The following is a 13853-nucleotide window of genomic DNA, read 5'->3' on the forward strand; positions in this document are numbered from 1 at the left end:
GATACGCTCTAGCCTTTGCTAATTTTTCCCTTCCCTAGGAACTTATTTCCCCTTCCCATACATAACTGTACTCACAGGTTTGGCTGCTCTTTGTCAGCGTAGCAGAATAGGAGGGGGCTCAGGCTCCGGGCCAGCTCATGCTCCTCGAACTGGCCTGCAGCATCTGTCTTTGTGTTGTCCTGTCTGAAGATCAGCGGTAACCCTTTAGGAAGGAGAGGGGAGGTATACATCAATCCCACCCCGTCTCTCCAAGACACATAAACGGTAAAATTAATTTTTTTTTTAAATAATCAAGGGGAAAGAGTGAAAACTGAATTAATTTAGTGGGCTCATTTTGTTGTCTAAGAGGACATTTCTGACCATGACTGAGCACTAATTATGGAAGCAGGAAAGTTCCAGCAGCCCAGACTGTTGGAGTCATTCTATTGGCTCCATTTAGTCAGCTGAGCAAAAACCTGAATTCCCATGGCCAAAGCCAAAGGCCCACTTGAGCAGCCTCTATACCAGTGATTGCGAGCCTTTTGAGCTTGGCGTGTCAGCATTTTGAAAAACCCTAACTTAACTTTGGTGCCGTGTCACATAGAGAAATTTTTTGATATTTGCAACCATAGTAAAACGAAGACTTATATTTTTGATATTTATTTTATATATTTAAAGGCCATTTAACAAAGAAAAATCAACCAAAAAAATGAATTTGCGTGTCACCTCTGACACGCGTGTCATAGGTTCGCCATCACGGCTCTATCCATACCTGTTTTGTTTTTTGGGGTTTTTTTTGTTTTTTTACTTATTTATTAAATCTTTATTGTTCAGATTATTACATTTGTTCCTCTTTTTTTCCCCCCATAGCTCCCCTCCACCCAGTTCCCACCCCACCCTCTGCCCTTACCCCCCCACTGTCCTCATCCATAGGTGCACAATTTTTGTCCCATACCTGTTTTGTTAATCAACCAATACGGAGCAGAAATGAAGATCTTTAGGGATCCTTCTGCTCGACACACAATCCGGATGGTGAGGTTCAGCTGCCGCCGGTTGGTATCATAGAGACGCATTCTTACCATATAGTTTTGGGTTCCAGGTGGAATGAGCAATTCTTTACAGAGTGGAAAATTCTCCAGTGATACCCCTAAGGGAGATATAAGCCATTGTCTTTCTAAGCTCTCACGTTAGTTTGTTAAAATACCCAGCAGTCAAACGAAATTGGATTCCTTTTGGAAAAATCAGTAACTGTCTCTTACTAGCAAAAAAGATCTCATTAGAATGGCCATTTTCCTCTAGCTCAGGTGAGAATACACATGAAGCAAACCAGATGGCCTGGAAGCCACACTAGGGAGTCTGAACTGCATCGTTAGAAAGATGAAAATACCAGAAAGTACCAATAACAGCTATGAGTATTAGGAGCTTACTAGACATCAGGCCCTGTGCTCGGTGCCTAGACCACAATAAAGGCAAGGACAGGGTCAGAGTCAAGGTTTCTGCAGCCGAATGCCTGGCCTCAGGTCCCGGCCTGGCCTTCCCAGGGCATGGTACAGGGTGAGCGATTTACCCTTGCTGTGCCTCATCTCCAAATGGGGATAATGACAGTATCTCCATCGCAGGACTGCTGTGAAAGCGGTGGTCCATGGAGAGCAGTCTGGGCAGATAGCGTGGTGGTGTGCACAGAGTGGTGGTGGGTGGGAGGACGTGTCCATTCCACCCAGGGGCTCATAGACATTTGTTGAAGAAGGACTTAAATGTCAGAGCACAGACCTCTTTTCTTCAGAAGGACACCTAGCACTGTACCACTTTTGTGTTCTAAATGAAGCTCACTGACATGTAAGTTTATCGCTGTGGGACACAATTTCAATGAGTTTCAGATTCCTATCTGTACTAAGGGGGATAGCAGCTGTCTCTCTACCCCAAACGTGCCGTTGTGAAGATCAAATGCGAAGATATACAAAACTGTAAAAGATAAATATCTAAGGCATCATTTTTTCAGCATTTCTAGAGCAGCATTAAAGAAATGTACTTCCTGCCCAAACTCCAGCAGCTCCTCTTTGCTGTAAGTGCTACAAATAGGATAATGATTCTAATGATTCTCTACCTCGAGTTCATTCATCCCTAAAACTGAACGTACTAGATGCAATGTCTTCATTCAACATGCAATGTCTTCATCAGGAATGGGACAAATAACTATTGCGTAAGGGTGACATGAGCTCATGTGTGTGAAGCACCTGACATAATGCCTGGAGGACAGTGCGTGCTTGGCAAATGTTTTTCCCTCCTGAAAAGAGAGGGAGAGAGCCCTGACTGGTCTGGCTCAGTGGATAGAGCGTTGGCCTGCGGACTGAAAGGTCCCGGGTTCGATTCCAGTCAAGGGCATGTACCTTGGTTGCGGGCACATCTCCAGTGGGGGGTGTGCAGGAGGCAGCTGATCGATGTTTCTCTCTCATTGATGTTTCTAACTCTCTATCCCTCTCCCTTCTTCTCTGTAAAAAAAGTCAATAAAAAATACTTTTTTAAAAAAAAAAAAGGGAGAGAGATATGATTTTGCTCCTTTTATAGCTGGGAAAAGCCTGGTCTGAAAAGATGAAGTGATTGCCTATAGTCATACATCAAGTCAGCAATGTAAGAAAAAAGGCTCCGTTGAGTGCTTCCTCTGGAAATCTTTTGAATCTGTTCAATTATTTTCTTTTGATAATTTTCTACCTTAGAAGTTTGACATTTTTTAAACTATATAAATCCTTTGAGCTGGTTTACTGAGATAGTGTATAGGCTATAATTTCTCCAAAATGTTTACTAAATAGTCACAAAATACTCACTGACATTTTCACAGAATTGCTACCAATGATAATTTGACTAAACCCTTACCCAGTTCAATGTTCTGGGCCGTGTCAGCGGTGTGGAGAGCCACCTCTTTGCCAGGTTTCAGGGTCCCATTAATGGGCATTCCTTTAACATAAAAATCCAGTTCGCAAGGGAGCAGGTTGCAGATTACCACAGTTGGCAGGAGATATATGGTATGCCCCGGCTGCCTGAAAATCTGTTTTGCACTATCAGAAAATATGTTTGAGGGCATGTAATCTGGATAATTCTCTTTTTTTATGGCCACACAAAACCTATGAAGACAAAATGGTATAAAAACTACCAATGAAGAACTTGAATTTTTTTCTCCTTAGCTGAGTCTGAGAGAGCATAGCATTAAAATGGTTCAATAACCCAGTAAGATACCTACAATTTAAGTCAGAATAAAATGTATAGATTTTAAATGTTCCGCTTTGTGTGTGGGTTTTGATAATTATATACATCCTATAGCTACCACCCAAAACCAGTGATGGGATATTTCTCTCACTCCAGAACGTTCCCTCATATCCCTTTCCAATCAAAATCCTCTCCCCCATCAGAAGAGTAACAATCTCTGATATTTGTATAGATTCGTTGTGCCTGTTCTTGAACTGCATAAACAGGGAATGACAGCCCGTCCAGTGTGGCTCCGTGGTTAAGCATCGACCTATGAACCAGGAGGTCATGGTTCGATTCCTGGTCAGGGCAGTGTCTGAACTGCGGGCTCGATCACCAATGGGATGCATGTAGGAGGTAGCCAATCAATGATTCTCTCTCATCAGTGATGTTTGTATCTCTCTCTCCCCCTCTTCCTTCCTCTCTGAAATCAATAAAAATATTTTTTTTAAAAAGTGAAAAACTTTAGGGTTTTAAATAAGCACAACTGAATCACTGAGGGTCCTTAGAGAAAGAATAAAGAAAAAATACCCACAAATACACATTGCAGTGCCATGCATACCTGAAGAATCGGTTTTTCTCTGTGTCCATGGAATGGCACTCTCGTTTGCTGCTACTAACCTCTGCCGTCTTTACTACATTCGTCCAGTGGATAGGAGCCTTACAGAAAAATACGCCCAACCCTTTGGGCCGGGCCTGCAGCCGCCAAGAAGTGAGGTGTAAAGGCACAGCAAAGGAGTCCCCCGGCATGACAGCGGGAAGCACCACGGGCTCTGCCACAGAAATAAGCGTTAGCGCGCTCAGTGGGGGTCTTCTCCCCAAAGCTGACTTTCTCAGAGTAAAAGGAGGACGGACTATGTCAAAGCTTACTGTCCGGAGCTGATGGGCTATCCAGTCTTAGTTCCATTGGTGTCTCGAGTCTGTTCTTCACAATGAGGGCAGACCGGACAGTGATCACTTTGCGGGCACTGCCTTCCATGGTCACGGCAAAGACCACCCGGACAGGCGGGAGTGCTGAGAACTGTGAAAAAGACATTGTAGTAGAAGGCATAGCTGTGATTTTGAAAATACACACAAAACTACAACCATCCCAACCAGAATGCCTAAATCACAGCATCTTATTATTATGATAGCTCTTCGGTAAAATTAATCATTAAGCCCTAAGACCACTCAGTTTTAATAGGAATGAATAGCCTATAAATATGCACTCTTAAAAGAGCCAATTCTAAACATTCCTATAAAAATAATATATTCAGCCCAGCCAGTGTTGCTCAGTGGTTAAGGGTTGACCTATGAACCAGGAGGTCACAGCTTGATTCCCGTTCAGGACACATGCCTGGGTTGCGGGCTTCATTCCCAGTGTGGGGCATGCAGGAGGCAGCCGATCAATGATTCTCTATCATCATTGATGTTTCTATCTCTCATTCCCTCTCCCTTCCTCTCTGAAATCAATAAAAATATATTTTTAAAAAACAGTTAATCTATTCAGAAGTGACATCACAAAGTGTGTCACAAAGAACAATCCACCGTAGGCCTCTGGACACATCATAAAGAACTTCACCTAAGACTGGTAACAGCCCATCAAACTTCCCACACTTGTGCTGGAAGTTACCCTCGCGCACAGTGTCGCAAACCAGCCCTCACATGGAAACGGACCAAGACTCGCTGTCAGCTCTGCCGGAGGGGACTACAGATCATGCACAGCGTCGCAAAGTTCAGAAGCACTGAGGTAGGACTTCACTTCGTAAAACATTAAGTGATTTACCTTCTGCGGTAGTTTCCTCCCAGATTAATATTAAAGTGAGAAAACATTCTTTGAACACTAACAATGGGTTGGGAACTGTCCAAAATATACAAAAGCAGAAGGAAGTCTTCTGAGATTATAGCTTGTCTTTGTAAAAGCCAGAGAGTGTATAATAAAGAGTTGTCTACATTGGAATGCCTTTCCCAAGAACAATAACTTTTTTCCTAATGTCATAAAAATTACTCTCTAGGCCCATACACCATTCGCTGACATGCCTATAGAAAAAAAGCCAACATCTGTATTTCAAAGAACTTCAAAAACCAACTTCTCTTTCTTCACAATAACTTTCTAAGTTCCATTCAATGATCACTCTTTCATAAACAGGACACTGAGTTTCAGAAACTCAACATAATGGAGGGAAATAATTTATGTTTGGTCTTGGGTTGCGGCCACTACTTCCTTTTTCCATACATTCATTCACACATTCAGCACAGTTTGTGCCCCAAAACTCTTTTTTCTTTTTTAGTTTAAAACCCCACATCAGGTAAACCGAAGAGGAGGTCTCTGAAGCTATTATTCTCAGCAGGAGTGTCCAGAACATACTGACAATGCTTTTTTATTGGAGAAACAAATGACACCACGTCCAAGCTTCCCATACTGCCAACTTTTTTATTAAAAACAAACAGTATGTGAAACCAACCTAATAAACAATAAAATGAAGAGCTCCATGTTTTGAGCCAAGACTTCCAGGAAGCCCAGTGAAGAGGCAAACTAGAACTGTCTGGAGTGTTTTCAGAGACAATCCCAGGCACAGTCAGCACCTCAGCGTCCACAGGCCCCGCCTAGTAAAGCCCCGCCCAGCCAAGGCCAATTACAATTGTTTCAAATCTTGATCTTAACGCCTCCAAGCTTAGCTAAAATTTCACAGTCCAAAACTTACTATCCCTAAGGGAGAAGAAAATTTAAGCAAAAACCTAAAAATAGTTTTTTAGTGTCATCTTATGATGATGTTTCAAACGCCAAATGGGAAGAAAAAAAAAATCTTACTATTTTTCATTCTTATTTACCTTCACGACCTATGGATCCCAAATCTATGAAATATGTATAGCCATAAAGGGTTAATTTATATTTTAACTTAGAAAGAAAAGGAGACATTGGCCCCAAACATTTGTTTTTTTTCTTTCTGTTGCCTGTAATATTCAGTCTGACATATCAAATTAGGTGAAAATATTTTCTTGCAAGTTTTTAGAAAATGAGGTAATCATCAATAGAAAAGCAGAAAGATAAATTCCAATCGTTCACAGGTCATGAAGTCCTCTGATCATTAAGAAATAAACATCTAGCCCTAACCGGTTTGGCTCAGTGGATAGAGCACCGGCCTGCGGACTCAAGGGTCCCAGGTTCGATTCCGGTCAAGGGCATGTACCTTGGTTGCGGGCACATCCCCAGTGAGAGGTGTGCAGGAGGCAGCTGATCGATGTTTCTCTCTCATCAATGTTTCTAACTCTCTATCCCTCTCTCTTCCTCTCTGTAAAAAATCAATAAAATATATATTTTTTTTAAAAAGAAATAAACATCTATGTATGGTTCAGGTGCAGTGTCAAAACTCAATACACACAGTGACATAGGACAATCATACTCACATAAACCTGGGGATGGATAATATTTGTTCTGCTGCTTGGGCTGCCAATCTAAGAAAGATTCCAAAAGTCAGAGAGTCAGCACAGACCTAAGATTACAGGCATCATTAAGTTCATGACAATGAAATGTGCTTGAAAGGGTGGTGTTTGCAAATACCCTTAGCAAAGTATGGTCTACCGCTAAGAGAAAGCATCTTAACTTAGAAGGTACGGGGAAAACAACCCTCATTTTACCACCATTCCAGGGACACAAATTTCCAGAGCACATCATACAATAGAAAAGTATCTCTTGGGGGGATTCATTATTTCATTATCAGACAAGAATTTAGGCAGAAAATTAATCTTGAAAGAAAGTGTCCTTTCCTAAGAATCTTGGGGCACAGGAGAGGAAGAGTAGAAGGAACAGGGTTTCTCTATGAAGAAAGCATGACGAAAGCCACAATCTCTGCAAATCTGCACTTTCCCCCTCATCACTGGTTACCTAACAAGTGAGTCATCCTGGGAAGCACGTCCGAGTCCTGGGCAAGAGCACCATGGCGGACACATGGGCTGGGAGGCCAGCCCTCACCTGCACACTCTAGTGAGGGATGCTCCCTGCATCATCCCCAGGCTGGTCCCTCCTAGCCCTAGAGCTGCAGGCTGGGTCAAGTTCAGGCAAGGATGTGTGAGAGGTTCTGTGATCAGATAAACAGCAGTGGCTATATGTCTTCATGCTAGAGAAGAGAAGTTGGAGAAAAGGAACTAGAAGGATCAAGGAGTAGCACTGTAAGAAACTGAAAGAAGACAGTATGTGGAGGAAGCATAACAGTATGTGAAGTAAAGCCAACACATGCTCGGCAGACTAGCAAATGGGCAGGTGGGCCAGCTGCATATGAAATGGGTCTGCACCGGTGAAGTAACATGTATTAAAGTCATTTTTATTTACTTATTATTTTTCATTAAAATCCCTTTTAGATCCTGTTTTTTTACAGAAATTATCCATTGGTTGGCTCATCTAAATATTATCATTGCCTATGATGACTTCTATAATCTTACATATTCCTAGAGCTCGTGTACTAATAAATGAAGAACAAGAAAACTTTACTAGAGCAAGGCTATTACACTGTGTGAGTGCCTGGCTTTACGGGAGTGCGGCCAGGACAAAGGCACACCCATCCCCCGCCACACACCGTAGAGGAAGATGAATTCTTATCTGGCGCTGCGTATCGGAAAAAGGTCCCAACTTTGTCCACAGACACAGGGCTCACTTGCTCCCAGCCATTTACTCTCACTTGCAGTTGATGAATCCGGAGGTCATGGGTGTGTCTGTCAGGCAGAACATGGAAAAAGACATAAGCACAATCTTCAAAAGCAAAGAAAAGCAGGAGCAAAGACTCAAATCCAATTTACTATCTAATGACATAAAAACCCAGTTGTGCAAGCCTTTTGGTGATTACCTAATGCAACAGAAATAAAGAGAACATATTAGCTGGGTTTCACATTTAAAACTGCAAGGTTTATAGCTTGGGCAAGAGTAGCATTTGTCCTCCCTTTGTATGAACCTCGCAAACTCTCCACTCTAGCCCAGGCCTTGCCCCACCAACCCCAGCCAAGCTTTTACAAGACAGTGCCATGCGCTACCACCACTTCTGTGGGCAGTAAAAATGTCCCACTAGCAATCTGATCATATAACCAAACTCTGGAAGTGCGTGACACGGCCTTTCCTCCTGGTTCTTTTGCTGAATACCCTACTTCTCCTAGAGCCACACTCAGTTGTTTGGCTCCGGTCCTACAGGCCACAGACAGGTTAGGCATTTTAAGGCTGAAGGCTTGGCTGAAACAGCAGAAGGCAGTGGGCAGAACAGGAGGAACAGGAGGAAATTGCACATTTAATTCTATTTTAGGTTTCGCCTAATTCAAGCCAGAAGCCTAAAATGGGGAACTGGATTTGAGGCTGACAGGAAGGAGGGAGGGAGGCAGGGAGTGGCCATAGTGTGCCAAAGGGGGGAAAGCCAGAAAAGGCATTTATGTTGATGAATTCAAGCAGAACAGTGGGACTTGAAATGCGCCGTTACAAAACATGGAAACTAAAACGGAAGTGATATAGAGGTCAAACCCCTTCTGATATAACAGAGGCGGTGCTCATTAAGACATACAGCCAACAGTTCATAATTAGCTCCTTCAGGAACTTTGTGGAACAGAAAATGCTCACCACTCATCCCTGGAAACGCTAACCTGGCTTTCAGGTACACGTACCCAGCTTAGTGATTTTTTTTAAACCCTATTTTTCCTGTACCATCACTGGGGCCCACAGGTTCAGACATCTGCCCCAGGGAGAAATGTGTGCTGGCAGAAAGCTGTGCAAAGGGAAGAAGTATCTGACTTAGGAGCGGGTTTGCACACAAAGACTTAGAGCATCATGAAAGCGTAAGGCGGAAGCCAGTCTCCCACACTTCAGCTCAGCTTGCAAACAGATATGGGGCTGAAATCTTAACCTATTCACTGGACAGCCTTTCCACTTAACAATGTCTGCAAACACAAGAACACTTTGTTAGCTATTTTGTGACCGCTAGTAACAAGCCACAGGCTTCTCTCGCGTTCGTCCCAGGCCTCTGGTGGACCATGTCAAGAGTGAGTGCCAGCGGTCTCCCTGGACGAGCGGTTCTGATCCTCCTCAGCGTCCGTGTGCCTCCTCATATGGCTCTGCTTCCTGAAAACACCTGCCTGCTCCAAGTGCTATGTGACACGTGTGTGTCTTAACACTGAAATCGACATGCTCTGCCAACCTTTTAGGAGTACCATGTCACCACTGCATCGTGAAAACCAGGCTGGGAGGCAATGAACTTGAGTGTTATGCTCTGTCTATGCTTCAACCAAATTATGCGAAACACACATGTCAAGTAGAGAGATAATTAATGGGGGGGAAACTTTATTTCCAAGATAGTAAGAAAGTTATTATTTTTTTTTTAAAGGAAAGGAAACACTGATTTTTTAAAATATCCTTTAAAAATAAATCATTAAAATCTCTAATAAAGGAAGGTGAATAGGCGAAACACTAGGGACAGTCACATCATATACATAATTTTTTTTTTTAGAAAAAGAACGAGTTTTACCTGTGTCTTAGCTTTCCACGTGCTTCAAATTCAAAGGGAATCTCTTCACCGGTGAGGACTTCCCGCCACTCACTGACATTGTGAGTGTCATCGAGAAATGTCCCGTCCCCTTCTGGAACTCCCCCTGGACTCCCGCTGTGAGACAGTGCAGCCCTGGAACCAAATCAGACAATACCAGCCTGTGCCTCTCTCCCAGCTCCTTCTCACACGGAGCTGGTGCTGGGAACAGAAACCCTCCCGGAACGCAATTCACAGCAATAAGGCCGTATAATTTGGCTCCAAAGGGTGACCTACAAGGTCAGTAACTAGAGGTATCTTCATGATCAAACGCAGCTCATGTGACACTTTAGAAACAGCTGAAAGCTATACTACACACTCACCTGCCTCGACAGTAGAGCTGCTACATACGTGCTATGTAAAGTGAGTCATGACTTTTTAAAGTCGTGTTTAAGTGACTACCAAGAACTTAACAGGCCTGAACTGTTTTTAAAAAAACAAAACCGCCTCCTGTAAGGCATTATCATACTTCGTGGAGGCAGGGAAATGTGGTTTCCAACCAGCTGATGCTGTTACTTGTTTCGTGTTCTCATTTCCTAAGCTGGAGAGATGAGCGTGGATTCGGAAAGTCCAGCCAAGGTCTGAACAGGCTGAAAGCTGCTGAAGAACCTTCTCACTTGGCTTAGGTAAATTCTCACTTGTTCTCCGAACCCCACCCAATTCCATCTGGATTGAAGTGTGCTTTAGGTTGGAAAGCAATTCTTGGGGGGGAGGGGGGGGAGTGAAGAGGAAAGATGGAATGACTTTTCTTTCACGCTTCCCACTCTCAGCCTTAATTAGCTGGACTCTGACTTTAAACGTAATGTCTACCAGGATCAGAATCATTTGGAATTTCAAACTCGGGGCCTACTTCTCCGACTACAGATTCCACAGAGGACCAGAACCTCCACCATAAACCTCAGCACGTGACTGCTTCGAATACAACCTAAGAGCCTCAAGAAGGGGCCCACTGGGCTGGCACGCAGGAGCCTTGGGTGGCAGAGATGGCTGGTGACAGATCAAGTGCTTCTTACCTGGTGGGCGTGGTGGTCAGGGTGGCGAACCACAAAGTGCAGCCTGTGTGATTCCTCAGAGCAAAAGGGACAAAGGGCTGCCGGCGCTTGGGGGTCTTCACCTCTGCTACGAACAAACAAGGCGGCTATTAGCACCGCCTCCGTCTGTGTGGGAGCCCCCTCCCACCACCACCACCACCACCTGGAGACAGTGCCCAGAACGGTCTCTTGGCAAAGGGACTGCGGGGGAGGAAGAGAGGACGAACGGAACCTCCATGTACTTTGCTGCCTGCTACGGGGTGACTCGGTCCGCCCTGACAAATGGCTGTGGTGTGTGACTGCCCAGCCCCCAATCCTCCCACAATTCTTAGGGGCCTCATCTCACAGAGGGCATCGGGACCTAACTTAGTTGGAATCAAAAGAGGGAAAAAGAGAAATGGACCCTCGCTACTCCCAATAAATATATTCTAAATAGGTAGCACAAACTGTAGCAAGTTTATCACACCGACTTGATTAAACTTTGTCCAAAATGCCTGTGCTGTAACAAAGCCTCCCTTTATGCAAAAGTTACACTTCAGTCGTATTATTCACATTATAATGAAATAAAAACATTCTTTCCTATGCTCTTACACTAATAGTTGGGATATTTTTCTCCTGGAAAGATCAGAAATATAATATTTCAGAGCTTTTTAAATGAAAATTTTAGCCCATCTCTGACACAGATACCACCACCATAGGTACTAGAGAGTCTACAAAAGGAGCATAAAATATGATTTCTTTTCACAAAACAGTTGCTAGTCAGGGAAACTGGAAACTGATCAATACAAGACTATAAGTAATCAAATTCTAGAAAGAGTTGACCTGACAACAAACACTTTAAAAAGCCGGAGAAGTGGGAGACCACATGGCCAGAAAGCCGACAAAGGCTGTAAGTGCCCGGCCACTGCCCTGCTCCGGCTGCTGCACCCTGCCTGTGTTGGTGGTCTGGCACGGAACAGAGGCTGCCCAGGGAGGGACGTCAGCTCCTCTGACCAAGGGCCTGAGTCTCCCCTGTGGGCCACAGGAAGAAAGGAGGAGGGGGCAGCAGGGACCACAAGGGCAGCAGCAACCCAGCGCTGGCGCCTCCTGGCTGCGGTGCTCATGCCACACGCACACTAGCAACAAAGGGGGTGCAGCCCAGTCCTCCTATGCGCACCGCTTTAAAGCACAAAGACAATACGAGCAAAACCGGGACCCAAGTGGCCCGCAGCTGTGGAGAAAATAACATCTCGGGTGACTGCACATGCCGACTGAGAACACTACAGCGAAATTAAACTCGTCCTCCAGGCCCACGTGTTTCCTGCCAGCAGGACAGGAAGGCAGACCGCACCAGGCCCTGCCCCTCCCACCCCGAGGAAGGCGTGGGGCCGCATCAGTCTGCTGTGATCACTGCCTTTAAAAGGAAGCACTTCCTTTTTCCCTCTTTTTTCAGGAGTTAGTACTACAAACACTGCCAGACAAGCACTTTCGGGTTAAGGCAAGTTCTGCTTTGGTAGCAACAGTGGCTCAGGGAAGTCTGAGAAATGGCAACATGCTAAATAAATGAGTGGATACTACTACGTATTCCCTCAATTCCATGGACAGTCTTTAGCGACACCCTCCAAATACTTCTAAAGATACTTTCTGCTCAAAACATCCCCATTTCTCCTCCAAATGGCCTCACTTAGTTCCCAAGGTTGGCTTTAAAAAAATAACGTTCATCAAGTAGAAAACCACAGAGTAGCTGTGAGGCTGCCGACAAGAGCAGAGGGGGAGTAAAAACTTTAAGAGCTGTCTGCAGGGTAAACAGTGCTGACTGTGGCACCTTGAGAGGCGCCCCGCTCCGTGAGTGCAGCGAGAGCGGCTTTACTGCGGGAGATACAGGGCCCGGAGGAAAAGCAGCCAGCTGCGCGTTCATATCCCACTGCAGGCCAGACCGTAAGTTTCCATTTGCAAATTAGATTTAAACAGAACAGGTGGCAAGTGGCTTTGATCACACTGTAATACGGAATAAAGTGCTAGGAACCCATATAAAGACATTCACAAGTATATTACTTTGGAATTAAATAGCCTGGGAAGGCACACTGCTGAGGTCCCAAGCCTCTTGTTTTGATTACACATACCGGCCGAGACGTCAGCAACCGACTTCTCCGATAACAGAATCCACGAGTGCTCACAAGTCCAAACCCAGCACCCGGGGACACACCTGACATCTCCTGCGCTAGTGTCCAAATCGGCTGTGGATTTGCCTTGGCACAGCACCAGAGAGCAAAATCCCCAAGTCCATCAAAGAGCACCGTGTTCCCTGGTGGCCTCAGAAACTCCGCCTCCAGTGACCAGACCTAACTTCTTCGTGGGCTCCGAGAACCTGAAGCTCCTCCCGTCCAACTTCGGCGTCAAGTGGCTCCAGCTGAGACATTTCTACCCCTTTGGGCCCGTGTCCCAGAGTAACTTGGCCATTAAAACCCGTGCAGGTTTCCATGCTACAGAAGCAGCTCAGCCTGTCAGAAAGGACCTGCTTTGTAAGTCATAACAAATAGATTAATGTCCCAGGCCTGGTACTAGCTGGTCAGGTGAGTGAAGGCCAAGTACTTAGTCTTTCTGAGGCTCTGACCTCATCAGCTGAACTGGATAAATACTCTGCTTAGCCTGAAACATGAAGTAGCAGACGGAGGAAAGCTTAGGGTATAAATCCCTAAATAAATGAAGACTCAATCATGGCCTCTTTGTGAGCCATCCCCTAAGCACCCACCTCAGTGAAACCTTTCAGAAAAACCCACAGTACTACCCCGCGGACTACTATCCCTGCTCTGAACTCCTGGCAGAGGAAACTCAAAGACCTTTTTCTACAAAAGATGTCATGGCCCAGGCAAGACCCGCTGTTAGCCAAGTACACACACAAATCATTCCGATTACATGCACATCCGGGATGCCACTCCCTGCATGTTTGTGGTGTATTCTATCATATCACTGACCAGACAAATTCCCAAGGAACCTTACATGGTCAGAGTTAGAAGGACATTTGCTTTTCTATCTCCTAAGCAGCTCAAGTCACAGCTAGAGAGGTTGAGGCTTGTGTCTAAGGGCAGTA

General features: G+C 44.9%; 1 protein-coding gene across 9 annotated transcripts in view; it reads right to left on the bottom strand.

Moving 5' to 3' along the window:
• The window catches only part of VPS13D (vacuolar protein sorting 13 homolog D), a 226893-nt gene that overhangs the window by 120028 nt on the left and 93012 nt on the right, over positions 1-13853 (bottom strand). For 8 of the 9 annotated variants that reach the window (XM_059691217.1, XM_059691216.1, XM_059691218.1 and 5 more), the window contains 9 exons: positions 10766-10868; positions 9696-9848; positions 7773-7908; positions 6607-6654; positions 4090-4240; positions 3782-3992; positions 2851-3098; positions 935-1126; positions 76-202 (listed from right to left, as the gene is read on the bottom strand). In XM_059691217.1, coding sequence (XP_059547200.1) covers positions 76-202; positions 935-1126; positions 2851-3098; positions 3782-3992; positions 4090-4240; positions 6607-6654; positions 7773-7908; positions 9696-9848; positions 10766-10868 — 1369 coding nt within the window. Of the gene's footprint in view, positions 1-75; positions 203-934; positions 1127-2850; positions 3099-3781; positions 3993-4089; positions 4241-6606; positions 6655-7772; positions 7909-9695; positions 9849-10765; positions 10872-13853 lie in introns of all 9 variants that reach the window. The other variant, XM_059691215.1, reaches the window with a different exon arrangement.

Source organism: Myotis daubentonii, chromosome 3 (genome assembly GCF_963259705.1).
Source record: "Myotis daubentonii chromosome 3, mMyoDau2.1, whole genome shotgun sequence".
Lineage (NCBI taxonomy): Eukaryota > Metazoa > Chordata > Mammalia > Chiroptera > Vespertilionidae > Myotis > Myotis daubentonii.